The sequence below is a fragment of the Oreochromis niloticus genome, linkage group LG8 (assembly GCF_001858045.2).
Source record: "Oreochromis niloticus isolate F11D_XX linkage group LG8, O_niloticus_UMD_NMBU, whole genome shotgun sequence".
NCBI lineage: Eukaryota > Metazoa > Chordata > Actinopteri > Cichliformes > Cichlidae > Oreochromis > Oreochromis niloticus.
The window spans coordinates 29,574,248-29,589,700 of record NC_031973.2 but is presented as its reverse complement, the minus strand read 5'-3'; the positions used below and the strand labels follow the sequence as shown (position 1 = coordinate 29,589,700).

At 40.8% G+C, this 15,453-nt stretch overlaps 2 protein-coding genes across 20 annotated transcripts in view; one reads left to right on the top strand and one right to left on the bottom strand.

Annotated features, from left to right (window-relative positions):
• The window catches only part of LOC100707149 (carbonic anhydrase-related protein 10), a 1,009,504-nt gene that overhangs the window by 798,991 nt on the left and 195,060 nt on the right, over window positions 1-15,453 (bottom strand). The window lies entirely within an intron of this gene.
• The window catches only part of rbfox3a (RNA binding fox-1 homolog 3a), a 181,046-nt gene that overhangs the window by 132,180 nt on the left and 33,413 nt on the right, over window positions 1-15,453 (top strand). For 15 of the 17 annotated variants that reach the window (XR_003221466.1, XR_003221463.1, XR_003221465.1 and 12 more), the window contains one exon: window positions 3,827-3,880. The exons of the other annotated variants lie outside the window; for them this stretch is intronic. Coding sequence is in view for 11 of the 15 variants with exons in the window: in XM_025910026.1 (XP_025765811.1) it covers window positions 3,827-3,880 (54 nt within the window). In the remaining 4 variants the exon portion in view is untranslated. The remainder of the gene's footprint in view (window positions 1-3,826; window positions 3,881-15,453) is intronic. 17 annotated transcript variants of the gene reach the window in all.

Below are 15,453 nucleotides of genomic sequence, written 5' to 3'. Positions count from 1 at the left end.
ATTAAGCGCTTTTCACAGACAGGCAGTCACAAAGCGCTGTACACAAATATTAAAATAAACAATACAATCAATAGACATTATACACAATGTAAAAGATCAAATGTAAATAATGTAAAGAATATAAAATACGTAGATCAACAAAAGGCTTGTTTGAACAGAAAGGTTTATAACTGCTTTTTAAAAGAATCCACAGAGAAACTAAGGTGTGCTGCTTATAAAATCCATGAAGTGCTACAGAGAAAATTACATTTTATTTATGTAATGAACACATTTTGAACTCTTAAAGAAATATAACAAAAGCAAAGACACCCAGCTGAACTAAAATGATCCATGTAGCAAACAAAAACTGTTCTCAGTCGCCACCCTTATATCCCCTTTGGGCTGTTGGAGCCTTGACCTGACTTTTAAAAAGTAATTGGAAAAAAAAGCACTATGCTGCTAAAAAAAAAAAAAATACATATTTGCAAAATTCTGCCTAATTATCTATTTTACCTTGTTAATATGTGTGGCGGGGCGTGGTCTGCAGCGCTGCTGCAGGGGAGTCGGACGCACCTGAGCGGCACCTGCAATCGCGCCTCGCCGCCTTAAAGTCTGTGCTCTCTCTGCTGTTGTGTTGTCGGGCTGTGAGCTGCAAAGCTACAGCCGGCTGTATGCGTACAGCAACCATGTGTGAAAAGTGGTCAATAAAGAGATGCTGAAAAGCATGTTCATGGAAACATCGTCGGGTCTGCCGTGATTTGTTTACAATGAGACTTCTGGTCCCGAACCTCGGCGCACAGCGTCTGCAAATCGGGGCTTTCATCTTTACGCAGGACTGTAAGCTGTCATCTGTGAGGCGTGAGCGGTGTTTGTTTTTAACATAGTTCACGGTGGAGAACAGCTGCTGACATAATGTGGATCCAGATCCATAATTGGCCTATCTGGGGTTGAAAGTCTCGATAAATGCACGGCGTTTCGGCAGGTACACCGGCTTCCGCGAGTGTGATGCTTATTTTGAGCGATGAAAAATATAATAAGATATAATTTTATTTTTATATTTCAAAATCACAATAATCTTCCAATTTAGAACTACAAGTTAAAGAAAAAGAACTAAACACAAATAAAATACACTTCAGCGAAATACTTCTAATTTATTTTCCCAAACCACCCGGAGCCGCAAATTAAGGACTAAAGAGCCGCATGCGGCTCCGGAGCCGCGGGTTGCCGACCCCTGCCTTACACCATATAAAGAATACATATAATACTGACATCTGGAGACAGAGTGATAATGTTTATGACAGTCCAGATAAGAAAGTTCACTATACAATCCATCCATCTATTTTCAACTCCATGTTTGGATCACAGGGACAGCAAACAGGGAAGTCCATCTCCCTCTCACCAACTACCTCCTCCAGCTCAAAGGGGAAGCTGCTGAGGCATTCCAAAGCCAGCCGAGAGTTATGGTAGTCCCAGTAGGACATGCCTACTAGGAACACCTCACTTAGGAGGTGCCAAGGAGGATTGTCTGGTCAGATCCCCAAACTATCTCAGCTGGCTCCTTCCAGTGTAGTCGTACTGCTTTGTCCCTCCAAAATGACTGAACTCTTCACACTCTTGCTAAGGGAGAGCTCAGCCACTCTTCAGAGAAAATTAATTTTCTCCACTTTAATCTGAAGTCTAATTCTTTGGGCCGTTTTCCAAAGCTGTTGTGGTCCGTGGATCATTGACCCAGATTTTTGAGTTTTTGGGATGTTTTAGGGTTTTTTCTCATTTTTGATTGGTTTTGTAGTGCTCCTGTTCTATTGGTTCGTTTTATGTTTTAGCTCCACAACCTTCGGTTCATGTTCTTTATTCCTGGTGCCTCTCAGTTGTATTGTCTATATTTCTGGTTCATGGTTTCTTGTTTATGTGAGTTTCCCTTTGTTTCCAGTCTGTGTTCCTCATCAGGTTATGTAATCTTTAGTTATCATCTGTTTGTGTTCCCTTTCTGTCTCCCGAGTCGGTCATGTCTCCATGTTTGTTTGTCTCCTGTCACGGGTCATGTGTCTTAATCCTGGTCTCAGTGTTCATTATTTCGCGTTTTATTTTCATTGTCCCTCATCTCCCATCATTTCCCATTTCCCTAATTACCTGCTGTGTATACAGTATGCTGTCTGAGTCTTCCTTTGCTCTCCCTCTTGTATCCCTCTGTACTCCAAGTTTTCCCTCAGAGTTTCCACGTTTTTCTAGTTCCAAGTTCCGAGTTTCTTCCTTTTCTGAGTATTTGTATTTTGTATTTCCTTTAGAGTTCCTGAATAACAGCAATGAAGCTATCTCTTTAAGTTAGTCTGTTGTCTCAGAGTCCTGCAATGGGGTCCTACAGTGCCTGCCACACAGCTGAACAGCTTGTAGTCATTGTTGAGGGTGGGAATGTAGCTTGACCAGTAAATCAGCAGCTTGACTTTCATGCTCAGCTTTCTCTTCACCACAACAGACCAATGCAGCAGCTTCAGGTGTGGCCACAATCAATTTGTCTCCCGCTCCCCTTTCCCCTCACTCATGAAAAGAAATGCAAAATACTTCAACTCCACTTGGGGCATCGGCTCCTCTCTGACCTGGAGTGATGACTCCACTCTGACACTCAGCTATGAACCACTCAGGTGTGAGAGCTTAGAGGCCTCCACCTGGAGAAGGCAACAGAACCTCAGTCCTGGCAGAGTGTTCACAGAATGGATTTAGCTTATTGCTTGCAATCCGGATGAAGGTCTCACTGTGGATGGAAAAAGACTGAATAGCTCATATCAACGGAGCAAAAAATGTTAAATAGACTGCTTCTTAAATAGTGCTTTTCTAGTGTGCATTAGTACTCAAAGCACTTTATACAACTTGCCTCATTCACCGAAGCACCTTTTTATTCCTATGGAGTGCATTCTAGCAAAAATCACACTCCAGTGGATACAAAGAGTACCTTAAGGTTAGTATCTTGCAGCAAGTAGCAACTAGGGATTGAACCACCAACCTTCCAACTAGCAGACAACCTGCTCCACCCCCCTGAGCTACAGCCACTCCTACAGAAACCACTGTGGATTCCTGTGCAATACTGCTGTTCACATGTTTGACCTCATCACCGTCCCATGACTGCCAACTAATCACTCCCGCCAGACATTCTTATTTGTCTTTGGTAAACAAAAGGCTCCCCCTGATGGGTTGTTGCTGGAGAATTTCAGAGGCATGAACTCTCGCTGGTGAAAATAATGAGTAAATCAGGGTAGGGCTGTTCCAGCTGTGGGGAATATGGACTAAAACACAGGTTTTACCATAAAGATAAAGGAGCTGATACTGGACTACATATGTTCAGGATTTCACATTCTTGGGTACTGTGATCTCTGCTGACCTGTCCAGGACTGCAAACACCTCCACCATCATCATGAAAGGACAGCATTGACTGCACCAGCAGTTTCTTCATCACACATCATACACACATAAACATAAGCATCACCACCACACAAGATGAGTGCAATATTTCAGAGCAACAGTCCACATCTGTATAAACATTGTACATCTGTATAGTTGGTATGTTTAGATTTGTTTTTATTGTCAGCAATTATTTGTTTTTATTGTTCTTTATTCTAAATGCTGCGACCAGAGAGTTGCTTCTAATTTTGTCGAACATCCGATGTTTAATGACAATTAAAGGGTTCTGATTCTGATTCTAATTAATGATGCATTTGCACTTACAAAAGATAAGAGCAAAGTGATTCCAAGGAAAAGGTTTGTTATATAGTCCCAGAGAGGTACAGCTTCATGCAGCAATGCTAACGTTTATCCTGTGTGTGCGGCTTTGCTTGCATGTGTGTCTCCTGTGCAGGCTGGAAGCTGAATCCAGTGGTTGGAGCCGTATATGGTCCTGAATTTTATGCAGGTAAAAGAAAAAAAATCATACAGAGATCAAGCTTATATATAGCACCAGCCACTGCTTTTTTAATGTATTTCCTTATGTGTTTTTTTAATGAATGCTGTATATGAACATCTACCTTCTCCACTAAATCAAATCTAAAGAGAAAACAAATTTTTGTTCCCATATATGCATGCCTAGCTGCATTCACTTAGTGTTGGTTTAGGTGTGTTTTATATCTTGCATGTGCAATCTGGTGTGTGTGTATGTGCACGTGTGTTTCACTCTTCCTTTAAGTTTTGGCTAACATACATATATATATATATAAACCAGAGTTGCCTAGCAGCAGTGGTGGTTCTGATTCAGATACACAACCAGTCAAACGTTTTAGAACACCCCAGTTTTTCCATTTATTTATCGCAATTCAAGTCATTCAAGTCCAATGAATAGTTTGAAATGGTACAAAGGTGGCGGTGTGGTTTCTGCAAGATAAGTCAAGGTGTTAGTGAGCACAGTTTTCTTCAGCATCAAACACACTGAGAAACAAACTGTGACAGGAAGAGGTCTGGCAGACCGAAAGACACAACTGAATCAGAGGACAAGTTTCTGAAAGTTAACAGCTTGTGTGATCGGCGGCTCACAGGACAACAGCTTCAAGCACAGCTTCATAGTGGTCGTAGTAAGAAAGTCTCAGTTTCTACTGTGAAGAGAAGACTTCGTGCTGCAGGTTTGACAGGACGAGCTGCAGCAAGAAAGGCAGACGTCAAAATAAGACAAAGAGGCTTGTCTGGGCCATGAAACACCAACACTGGACTACTGAAGACTGGAAGAAGGTATTATGTACTGATGGATCAAATTTGAAATCTTGGGTTCATCAAGCAGGATCTCTGTATGCCGTGTAGGTGAAAGGATGGTTCCACAGTGTGTGGCATCAAGTGTCAAACATGGAGGAGGAAGTGTGATGGTCTGGGGCTGTTTGCTGGATCCAGGGTCGGTGACTTGTACAGAGTGAGAGACACCCTGAACCAAAACAGCTACCACAGCATTCTGCAGCTCCATGCAGCACCCTCTGGTATGGACCTAGTTGGTCAGGGGTTCATCCTACAGCAAGATAATGACCCCAAACATAAGACCAAGCTGTGCCAGAACTACCTCAGGAAAAAAGAACAAGATGGTGAGCTCGAAAACATGGAGTGTCCAGCACAGTCTCCAGACTCAAACCCTGACCAGCTGGTTTGGGATGAACTGGACAGAAGAGTGAAAGCAAAGCAACCTACAAGGTCCACATTTATGGAAACTTCTGCTACAGATATGGGAGAATATTTGATTTCTATTGTAGACAGAATCCCACGGCTGTGTTCAGCCCTTATATCTGCCAAAGGAGGCTACTCTGATGAGTCAAAGCTTAGAGTACACTTTGGTCCATAAATTGATTCCATGATTTCTTTTTTAACTCCAACTGCTTCTTTGTACTATGCTTTCATATCAGAGTGCAATGAGACATTAAACTGCATAATATTCAATAAAAAACTGGAAAAGGTGAGGTGTTCTAAAACTTTTGACAGGTAGTGTACATCTCCTAGAAATAAATAAAAGATTTTCTAAAGTGATAGAAGAGTAGAATAGAATAGAATAGAATAGAATAGAATAGAATAGAACGTAATAGAATAGTTTTCTTATTATCCATGTACAGCAAAATTGGGGGTGCTCCTCACTGTGTGTGTTTCCTAGGGCTGCAACTATCGATACATTTAGTAAGTATTGAGTGTTCTATTAATTTTTCCATTGCAAAATCAGATAAGAAATTATTATTAATGAGCAATAATAAATATTTGAAAGAGGAAAAAAACGCAGGTCTTCACAGTAGATCACAGCAGATGGCCCCGCCCCTCCCTGAGCCTGGTTCTGCCGGAGGTTTCTTCCTGTTAAAAGGGAGTTTTTCCTTCCCACTGTCACCAAAGTGCTTGCTCATAGGGGGTCATATGATTGTTGGGTTTTTCTCTGTATGTATTATTGTATTGTCTACCTTACAATACAAAGCGCCTTGAGGCGACTGTTGTTGTGATTTGGTGCTGTATAAATAAAATTGAATAGAAATACGTTTTCTTTCACTTTACATGACGTGAAGTGAATGGCTAATGGCTCCACCCTTTTTCTTTTTGTCCTGTGTGTAGACAGACTCCACAGTAAACTGTGGCAGAGTCATCATCACTGTTGCTGTTGTATTATCAGTCTTTTTGTTCAAAAAACTTGGGGCCACATGAGCTTAATGTTGGCATGCTTTTTATTTATAGTTGTGTTTCTATTGCAAGTCTGTTGTTAGTTGCAAATTCTCAAAATTACATGCTGATGACTCGGCACTACAGAGCCGTGTGTTAAACGAAGCATCACAGCAAAAAAATATGGCATTTTTTTACATTTTTTACAATCGAGTTATTCAGGATACATGATGAATCGTTACAGCCCTAGTGTTTGTGTAGAGATTGCTCTGCAGGTCTGAGCTTGTTTTTTAAGTCTAAATTGATCTTAGTGTAAAATGTATTCATCAACGGACCACATTTGCATTTTGTTCTGCTAAATAACTTTAGAGAAAGACCACCACCCACCTCTGTCCCTATAATGCTCAATCTAGCCTTTCACCTACCCAACCAAATATCTTTCTGCAAGTTGTAGAAAAATAAATATATATAAAAAGTTTTATATTTCAGGGTCCACATTTTTTGGTTGATTCATTGATCTATGATGGATTCTCATAAAAGAAAACACACGATATAGATCTTTGAGAATAGGGAGTTGGTTTGGATGAGAACCGCCTCCATTCTTGATTTGCAAGATGACAAAGTGTATAGGGGTGGTACAGCAATAGGCGTGGCTATAGCTGAAGTTGCTCAGTGCAGCCATCAAAGTGTGAATGTTTGTGAATGTTAGAAATGAAGGATTTAAGCATACAAAAAAGTGCTTGTATGAAAGGGTGAATGAGGCATGTTGTATTAAGCACTTTGAGTGCTCAAGCAGAGTAGTAAAACTCTATACAGTATAAGAATCAGTCAATGTATCATTTACCAAACTGAGTCATACAATGATCCCAAACACAAAAGCAAACCAAAGCCAGAGTGACTGAAGTAAAGAAAATAATCATGGACATTTATGACACTGGACTACTAGGGTTTATTAAAGGTGTGAGTGCTAACAAAAGTATCAGGACTGTACTCAAGTGTACAGCATTATACTCTTTGCTCATATTTAATGAAATGCTGCAAAACTGATCTGAATGCAGTCCACAGTGCAAAAGAACAATGACCCAAAGCGTAATGCAGGAAGACTCACAAACAAGCAGCAACTGAAACTGGCTGCAGTAAAAGCCTAGCATAGCATCTTCATGGGGGAAGTTCTTATTAAAATACTATAGATTGTGTATGATAGTGTGTGTGTGTGTGTGTGTGTGTGTGTGTGTGTGTGTGTGTGTGTGTGTGTGTGTTTGTGTTTGTGTGTGTGTGTTGACTTGGGTGTCTGTTTAAAAACTATGGGCTTTGCAAACTAGCTGTGACTATAACTGATGTGGTTGTAATTGAGGCCTGACCTTCACCTTTGTAGGATGGTAATTTGAAGCCATTTGGTGTGAATTTTGTTGGGGGGGGGTTGCCAAATCAAACATGCAGATCATCAAAAAGATGTCTATGCAGACTGGTCAAGGCCCGCCCAGATTAACAATCACCACCAGTTGATGAAACTGTACTATGGGTGAAGAATGACAAATGGGTGGGGGGGAGGGGGGAGGGAGGTGTTCAGAGGCAATGGGACAATGAAGGGCAGGAGTGTGGAGGTGAGAGTGGGGACTTCATGGATGTAGTGAAGGAGGGCATGCATGCTTGGACTAGAGTGAGGTGGAGATGAAGGCAGATGACGCTGCTACAACAGCCCCTAACTGAAGCAGCTATAAGCAGAAGAAGGACAAAAAGATCAGATCTCAGTAACTAATAACAATTACAGGATATTTTTTATATTTATCTTTTTTCAGTGACAATTTCCAGGACTGAAAAAATGAAGCCATCAAGAAAATGTCAAAATTTGCAGTTCATCTGTCGGTGATTTTAACATACACACTTGCTGTAAGGATGGCCCACTTGCTAAAGACTTCCTTGCTTTAACGGACTCTTTTAACCTGGCTCAGTGGGTTAATAACCCAACGCATGTTAAAGGACATACTTTGGACTTGGTTCTCTCATATGGTCTGGACATTTGTATCAAGGATATAAGTGACGCTGGGCTCTCGGATCATTTCCCAGTTATATTTGATACTGGCTTATGCACTAATGAACTACAACCTGCGGCTCCCCTTCGCCCGCTACGTGTAATTAATGCTGAAGTGGTGTCAAACTTCTCTATGTCTTTCTTGGATTCAAAATGAAGCGCCCTAGAACCTACTCTCGCTGTTGGCTTAATGACACTACGCACGCTTTACATCGCGTGTGTCGGCGCGCTGAGAGAAGGTGGAAAAAAGATAAACTTCAGGTTTCCCACGGACTAGCCGCTTAAAATTCCAAAGTGCTGCTAAAACGGCCAAAACGTCCTTCTTGTCTAAAATCATCCTGGCCAATGACCATAACCCCCGTATCTTATTTAAATTTTTTAATTCTGTGGTTAACCCTTCCCCGGACATGCCTTTAATTTATTCTCAGGCTCTTTGTGAGAGATTTCAAATTCACTTTTTAGATAAGATCACATCTCTTAAGTCCTCCCTTCCCCCTGTTTTATGTCCTCTCCCCATTCCTGAGTGCACTTCAACTTTCCACCAGTTTGAGCCTGTGTCACTTTTGTCTCTTAAGCGGCTAGTTGTTCAAATGAATAACACCAATACTGTGCTTGACATTCTTCCATCTCGCATAGCTAAGGACTGTTTTGATGTAATTGGACCTAGTATCCTATTTCTTATGAACTTTTCCTTGCTCTCAGGCTGTGTTCCTTTGGCTTTTAAGCATGCTGTAGTCCACCCGATTCTTGAAAAAAAGAAACTTTGACTGTTATGACCTTTCAAACTACAGACCGATCTCTAAGCTTTTGTTCTTGTCCAAGATCCTGGAGAGACTAGTTCTCTCCCAGCTCCAGGCGTACTTGGTCACGATCAATATCGCTGAGAAATTTCAATCTGCCTTTAAGCCATTGCATAGCACTGAAACAGCGTTGGTTAGGGTTCTTAATGATATTCTTGTAGTCACTGATACTGGACGCTCTATGGTCCTGGTTTTACTGCACCTCTCTTCGGCCTTTGATATGGTGGACCATAACATTTTATTATTAAGACTTGAGCACACTGTGGGTATTAGAGGCACTGCCTTCGACTGGTTTAAATCATACCTCGCTGACAGATCCTTTTCAGTTAACTTAGGCACCTTCTCCTCTTCCTCCGCTCCGGTCTGTTGTGGTGTGCCTCAAGGATCAGTTTTAGGCCCTATTCTCTTCTCATTGTATTTGCTCCTCCTAGGCACAATCTTTGAAAAATACAATATCGCCTTCCACTGTTACGCCGATGACATACAGATCTATTTTGAACTTACTGACGACCTTGCTGTGTCCCTACACTACTTTCAAGAATGCATGCGGGAGGTCAAAGACTGGTTCCTGAGTAATTCTCTTGTTTTAAATGATAAGAAGGCTGAGATTGTGGTGTTCAGTAGTAAAATCCCTCGTGCCCGACTCTGTGCTGCCCTGGGTTCCTTTGCTAGCTTTTCTTGTGACTATTGTGACTATGTCAGTAACTTGGGTGTACTGCTGGATAGCTCGCTCAAACTTGATAAGCAAGTGTCTGCTGTAGTGAGATCTAGCTTCCACCAACTGCGCCTTATCTCTAAGGCTAGGCATTATGTTCCACATGAGGACCTGGAGAAGCTTATTCACGCTTTTGTGACCTCCAGGTTGGATTATTGTAACTCCTTGTACTACGGTCTTCCCTCTTCTCTTCTTCTTAGACTGCAAACAGTCCAAAATGCAGCAGCCCGCCTCTTGACTGGTACCAGGAAATTTTGCCCTATTACTCCTGTTCTAGCTAGCTTGCATTGGCTGCCCATAAAGTACCGTATTCAATTTAAAATATTACTCCTCACATTCAAAACTATTAATAAATTAGCGCCAAGTTATCTTAGTGAACTTCTCAAACCACATACTCCTGCTAGAACACTTAGATCTGCCACTCAACTACTTCTGACCCAACCCAGATCTCGGCTGAAGTCCCGGGGTGACCGTGCGTTTGCTCTGGCTGCCCCGGTACTGTGGAATACCCTTCCTCTCGACCTCCGCGTATCTGATTCCATTGCACTGTTCAAATCACGACTAAAAACCCACTTATTCAATCTTGCCTTTCCCTCTAGTTAATATTTCTTTTATGATTTTATATTATGCACTTTTATGCTCATTTAATTTCTTGTTTGCTCTGTACCTGTTGCCTTCCTATGTATCAGTGACAGCTACCTGCTTGCATACCTAGTACTTGCTTTGGTCCTATTTCTGTTATCTTCCTCCTACTCTCTATGTTACTTGTTAAGCACCTTGGCATACCCTTGGTTTTTAAGTGTGCTTTATAAATAAAATGTATTATTATTATATTATTATCTACCTGGTATCAGCTAAAGACCTATAGACTACATGCACAAGTGATGAAAATAACAACCTGATAAAACAACGATAATAAAAATAATAAACATTTTCAGTTAACAACTGTCTAACAGGTATGTTAGAAAAGAAAGAATAACCTCAAGAGAAAAACAAAAACACTAGAAAAACAAAACTAGCAGTCTGTGCTCGAATAATCCTGACATAGAGAGCGGAGCCAAAAACTCAACGAAACAAGAGTGAAGCTTAATTCTATTGCAGACATGGACACAGATCCAACGCCTTCTGTCTTATACTTCTTTGAAGTCTCCCTCCTGGGTGCAGCGATGGTGAAGTGAAATTTAAATCTTCTGCTGACAAATCTACATGGCCCAAAGCACATAGGCAGGCACTCAAACATCCATAAGGAACCAAAAATTCAATGCAACTCAGGTCAATTTTATTTATATAAAACTGATTTGAACCAAATGACAACAACAGTCACCTCGAGGTGCTTTATATCATTAGATAAGGATACAACAACAACAGAGAGAAAACCCCAACAATCAAACCACCTCCTTTGAGCCAGCATGGGAAGAAACCTCCAGCAGAACCAGGCTCTAGGAGGTGCAGCCATCTGCTGTGATTGGTTGGGGGTGATGGAAATTCAAACTAGTAATAATCAAAAAGCTTAAGGGCAACACCGAAGCTAAACAGAAAGCATTTAATAATACACATCGACCAAAATCATGAAGCAACTCAAAACGCCTGAGACCAGGGAGGATGCTTTTATAACTCATACATTTATTTACTATTTAGGCTTAAAATAAAGGCAGGGCTGCAGACAGGTGTCCTCACATTTGACTAGAACAGGTGTGTCAAACACAAGGCCTGGGGGCCAGAATCGGCCCGGCAAAGACATTTTAACTGAATTTTACAGCATTTCCTGTTGATAAAGATCTTCACCATTGCATGTATTACATATTACATCAAAGTGATTAAGTAAAAACTAAACAACAGCAATGGTAAAACACAGTGTAAAAATGGAAACATTTCTATCTACTACAGAAGTTTGTAGTTTTTTACAGTGGGCCTATAGGGGGGGACTTTTTATGGGGAGTGAACTACCAGAACGTTTTCTGTAATTTGACATTTATTTATTTGTGTTGACAGATTTGCTGCATTTACTACAGCAGCATTTTTTCCTTAAATTGAATTAAATCTTTACACTGGCAGAAAGGGGAGTTTCGCTGGTTTATCCCACTAAACTGGGTGGCCCACAATGTAAATGACTTTGACATCACTGCTCTATAATACTTTGGTATACAGAAGAGCAGAGAGAAACATGTGTACCAGCCTTTTTTGTATACACTATCTACGTTAGTAAATCAAGATAATTCAAAGCCAACAGTTGTATGGAATCTCCATATAATCTGCATACTATCTGCATATTACACCACCCCTTTTTCTCTATATACGGAAACATGTTTACCTCCAGGTGAAGCACAGAGAGTGTTGACTATGTTGCAAGAGAGAAGCCTGCACCTTTAAGACAAGAAATAAGGAGAAAGTCTGATTAGAAAATTAAATAATAGTCTGCGGTCCAAAGAAGAGGCTGAAATAATGGAAATGCTAAATATGATGTCCCTGAGACAGTCACTGTGGTGCAACTGGAAAAAGAGTTTGTCTTCTACCTGTTTTCTTCTTTTTCTTGTAGTCTGTTCTGTTTCATATTAGCTTTGACTGCAAAGTCCATGTAGCCTCATCTGTCAGCCCCACATGAAAAACTCACTCCAATGAGAAGAAAAAGAAAACATTTCTCCAGCATAGATGCAAGCACTCTTAGTGACGACATCCAACAATGACAGAATACGTTTAAATTGATAAAATTAGGTCGGTGGACGCAGAGCACCAGTCTGTCATGGTGAAGAGAGAACTGAGCGTAACAGCAAAGTTTTCGGTGTCCCTCGGATACGCTGGAGGATGTTACTGGAGCCGTAGTGAAGTGGTTAAAATAGAAGCTTTTAAAAAACTTCAAATATTTCTCAGAGTGCTCTGACACCAAATCTAAAAGCAGGCCAGTTTCTAAAATGAGTTGTACTTCAGTTTCTTGAAGACTAACTGAAACTGACCTCACAGCCCTTTAATAGTCAGTGGTGCCAGTTTCAGTCATGATGCAAATGTACTGTTTATAAGGTTGGACATTTTGGACAATTTCGTGTTAGGCCTTTCCTGCTTCAACATGACTGCACACAAAACATCCATAGAGACATGGATGATCAAGTTTGGTATGGAAGAACTTGACTGACCTGGACAACCTAATAGAACACCTTTGGCATGAATTAGATTGGAAACTGCCAGGCCGTCTTCTCCACCGCCAGTGTCTGACCTCAGAAATGCGCTTCTGGAAAAATGATTAGAAATTCCCATAAACACAGTCTTAACTCTTGTAAAAAGCCTTCATAGAAGAGTTGAAGCTGTTATAGCTCCAAAGGGTGGTCCGAAATCATATCAAACCCTGTGGCTTATGAATGGGATCTCTCTTAAGTTCATATGTGTGTGAGAGATACAACATGAATGCCTAGAAGAAATGAAACCACAGAACTCATGAAAGAATTACAGAAAGCAATAAACCCGTTTAAAAACCCAACGGTCCCTCCTACAGATGGACACAGCACGAGGTTTTAATTCAGCTTTACTGCACACCACCTTACCTGGTTCAAGACTATATTTGTCTACCTGTTGGGTAAAATTTGTGACTAAGTAAAGATTAATTGCATTAATGTTATGTACAGTAATTTACAGATTACTTTGAGAAAACGTTTATGGCTCTCCACATAAATTCAGTTTAGAGAGAGAAACTCTAAGTACTCTTGTCTCAGCCGTGAATTGTTCCACCTTTGGCCCAAAAGGTTAGACAAGACACTCCAACTTATTTATGTATGTATTTATTTATTTATGCCTATTTACATATATCATGGACTAGCATTGTATGAAGGGTTCTCATAGTGGCAGTCATAAATGCATCCCATGTGTTTGCACTGACATCTTGTGGTCACACAGATAAATGATGGAATATGATAAAGAAGGGCCTGTGTGTGTTTGCTGGACTACACACATTGCTTGTTTTATTTATTAATTTTTTTATAACATTTGTCCCACATATCCAGTCCTTTACCTTTTTTAAAACAATCACTTTGTGCTTTAGTTGATGGATTCTGCAGATGTTCTTGTAATACATTCCAAATAAAACAAAAGGCAAAAGGGGAACTAATTAGAAAAAGGGAAAGTGGAAAACACAAAGATCCACTGGCTTACAGAATTGTCACTTCCTCGGCCCTTTCCCTTTCCTAACACATATTTTAGCACTTTTTAAAATAGAATCCCCAAAACAGACATCTTCTCAATCTTGAACTCCTTCAAATTTGTCATCTAAGGAGCTTGGAAAGAAAAGCATCAGGAGAGTCTTCTCCAAGCACAATATTCCAGTGCACTTCAGACCTAGCTACACCCGCAGATAAAAAGACAAAACTCACAAACACAAGCTTAGCAACATAGTGTATGTGGTGGAGTGCACTGAGGAGTGCTTAGACCTCCACATTGGAGAAACCAAACAGCCACTCCATAAACACATGGCCCAACATAGAAGAGCCACCTCAACAGGACAAGACTTGGCTGTACATCTGCATCTAAAGGTCAGAGGTCACTCTTTCGAGGATGCCAATGTTCACATTTTGGACAGAGAAGACAGGTGGTTAGAAAATGGAGTGAAAGAAGGCATTTATCTCCACTGTGAATGGCCATCTTTGAACAGAGGCGGGGCTTACGACATCAAATATCTACCACCTAAAGTGCAGTTTTGAAAGCCCTTCAACCTCCACTCACATCTTGCATCAGGTGACCTCAAAAGGCCAGATGATAGGGTGAATGACAGTGGGGAATGACAGGTATGGTATGGGTACAGGTATGATTCAATGCAGAGAGGTCTATTAACACATAGTGAGTGAGAAAGGTGACTGGAAAGGAAAAACTCAATGCATCATGGGAATCCCCGGCAGCCTACGTCTATTGCAGCATAACTAAGGGAGGATTCAGGGTCACCTGGTCCAGCCCTAATTATATGCTTTAGCAAAAAGGAAAGTTTGAAGCCTAATCTTGAAAGTAGAGATAGTGTCTGTCTCCCGAATCCAAACTGGAAGCTGGTTCCACAGAAGAGGGGCCTGAAAACTGAAGGCTCTGCCTCCCATTCTACTTTTAAATACTCTAGGAACAACAAGTAGGCCTGCAGTGCGAGAGCGAAGTGCTCTAATAGGGTGATATGGTACTACAAGGTCATTAAGATAAGATGGGGCCTGATTATTTAAGACCTTGTATGTGAGGAGCAGGATTTTGAATTCAATTCTGGATTTAACAGGAAGCCAATGAAGGGAAGCCAAAACAGGAGAAATATGCTCTCTCTTTCTAGTCCCTGTCAGGACTCTTGCTGCAGCATTTTGGATTAACTGAAGGCTTTTCAGGGAGTTTTTAGGACATCCTGATAATAAAGAATTACAGTAGTCCAGCCTGGAAGTAATGAATGCATGAACTAGTTTTTCAGCGTCACTCTGAGACAGGATATTTCTAACTTTAGAGATATTGCACAAATGGAAGAAAGCAGTCTTACATATTTGTTTAATATGTGCGTTGAAGGACATATCCTGGTCAAAAATGACTCCAAGGTTCCTCACAGTGTTACTGGAGGCCAAGGTAATGCCATCCAGAGTAAGAATCTGCTTAGATACCATATTTCTAAGATTTTCAGGGCCGAGTACAATAACCTCAGTTTTAAGTAACACTTTAAGTTCTGCCACCTTAAAGGCCTGTGCTATGTAGACAACTAATAGGGACTGAATGTTCAAGACTGAAGCAGATCTCTTTGTAGGAATGGGGTCTAAAAGACACGTTGATGGTTTGGAGGATGTAATTGGTGAAATTAACTCAGAAAGATCAATTGGAGGAAAGGAGTTAAATAAATA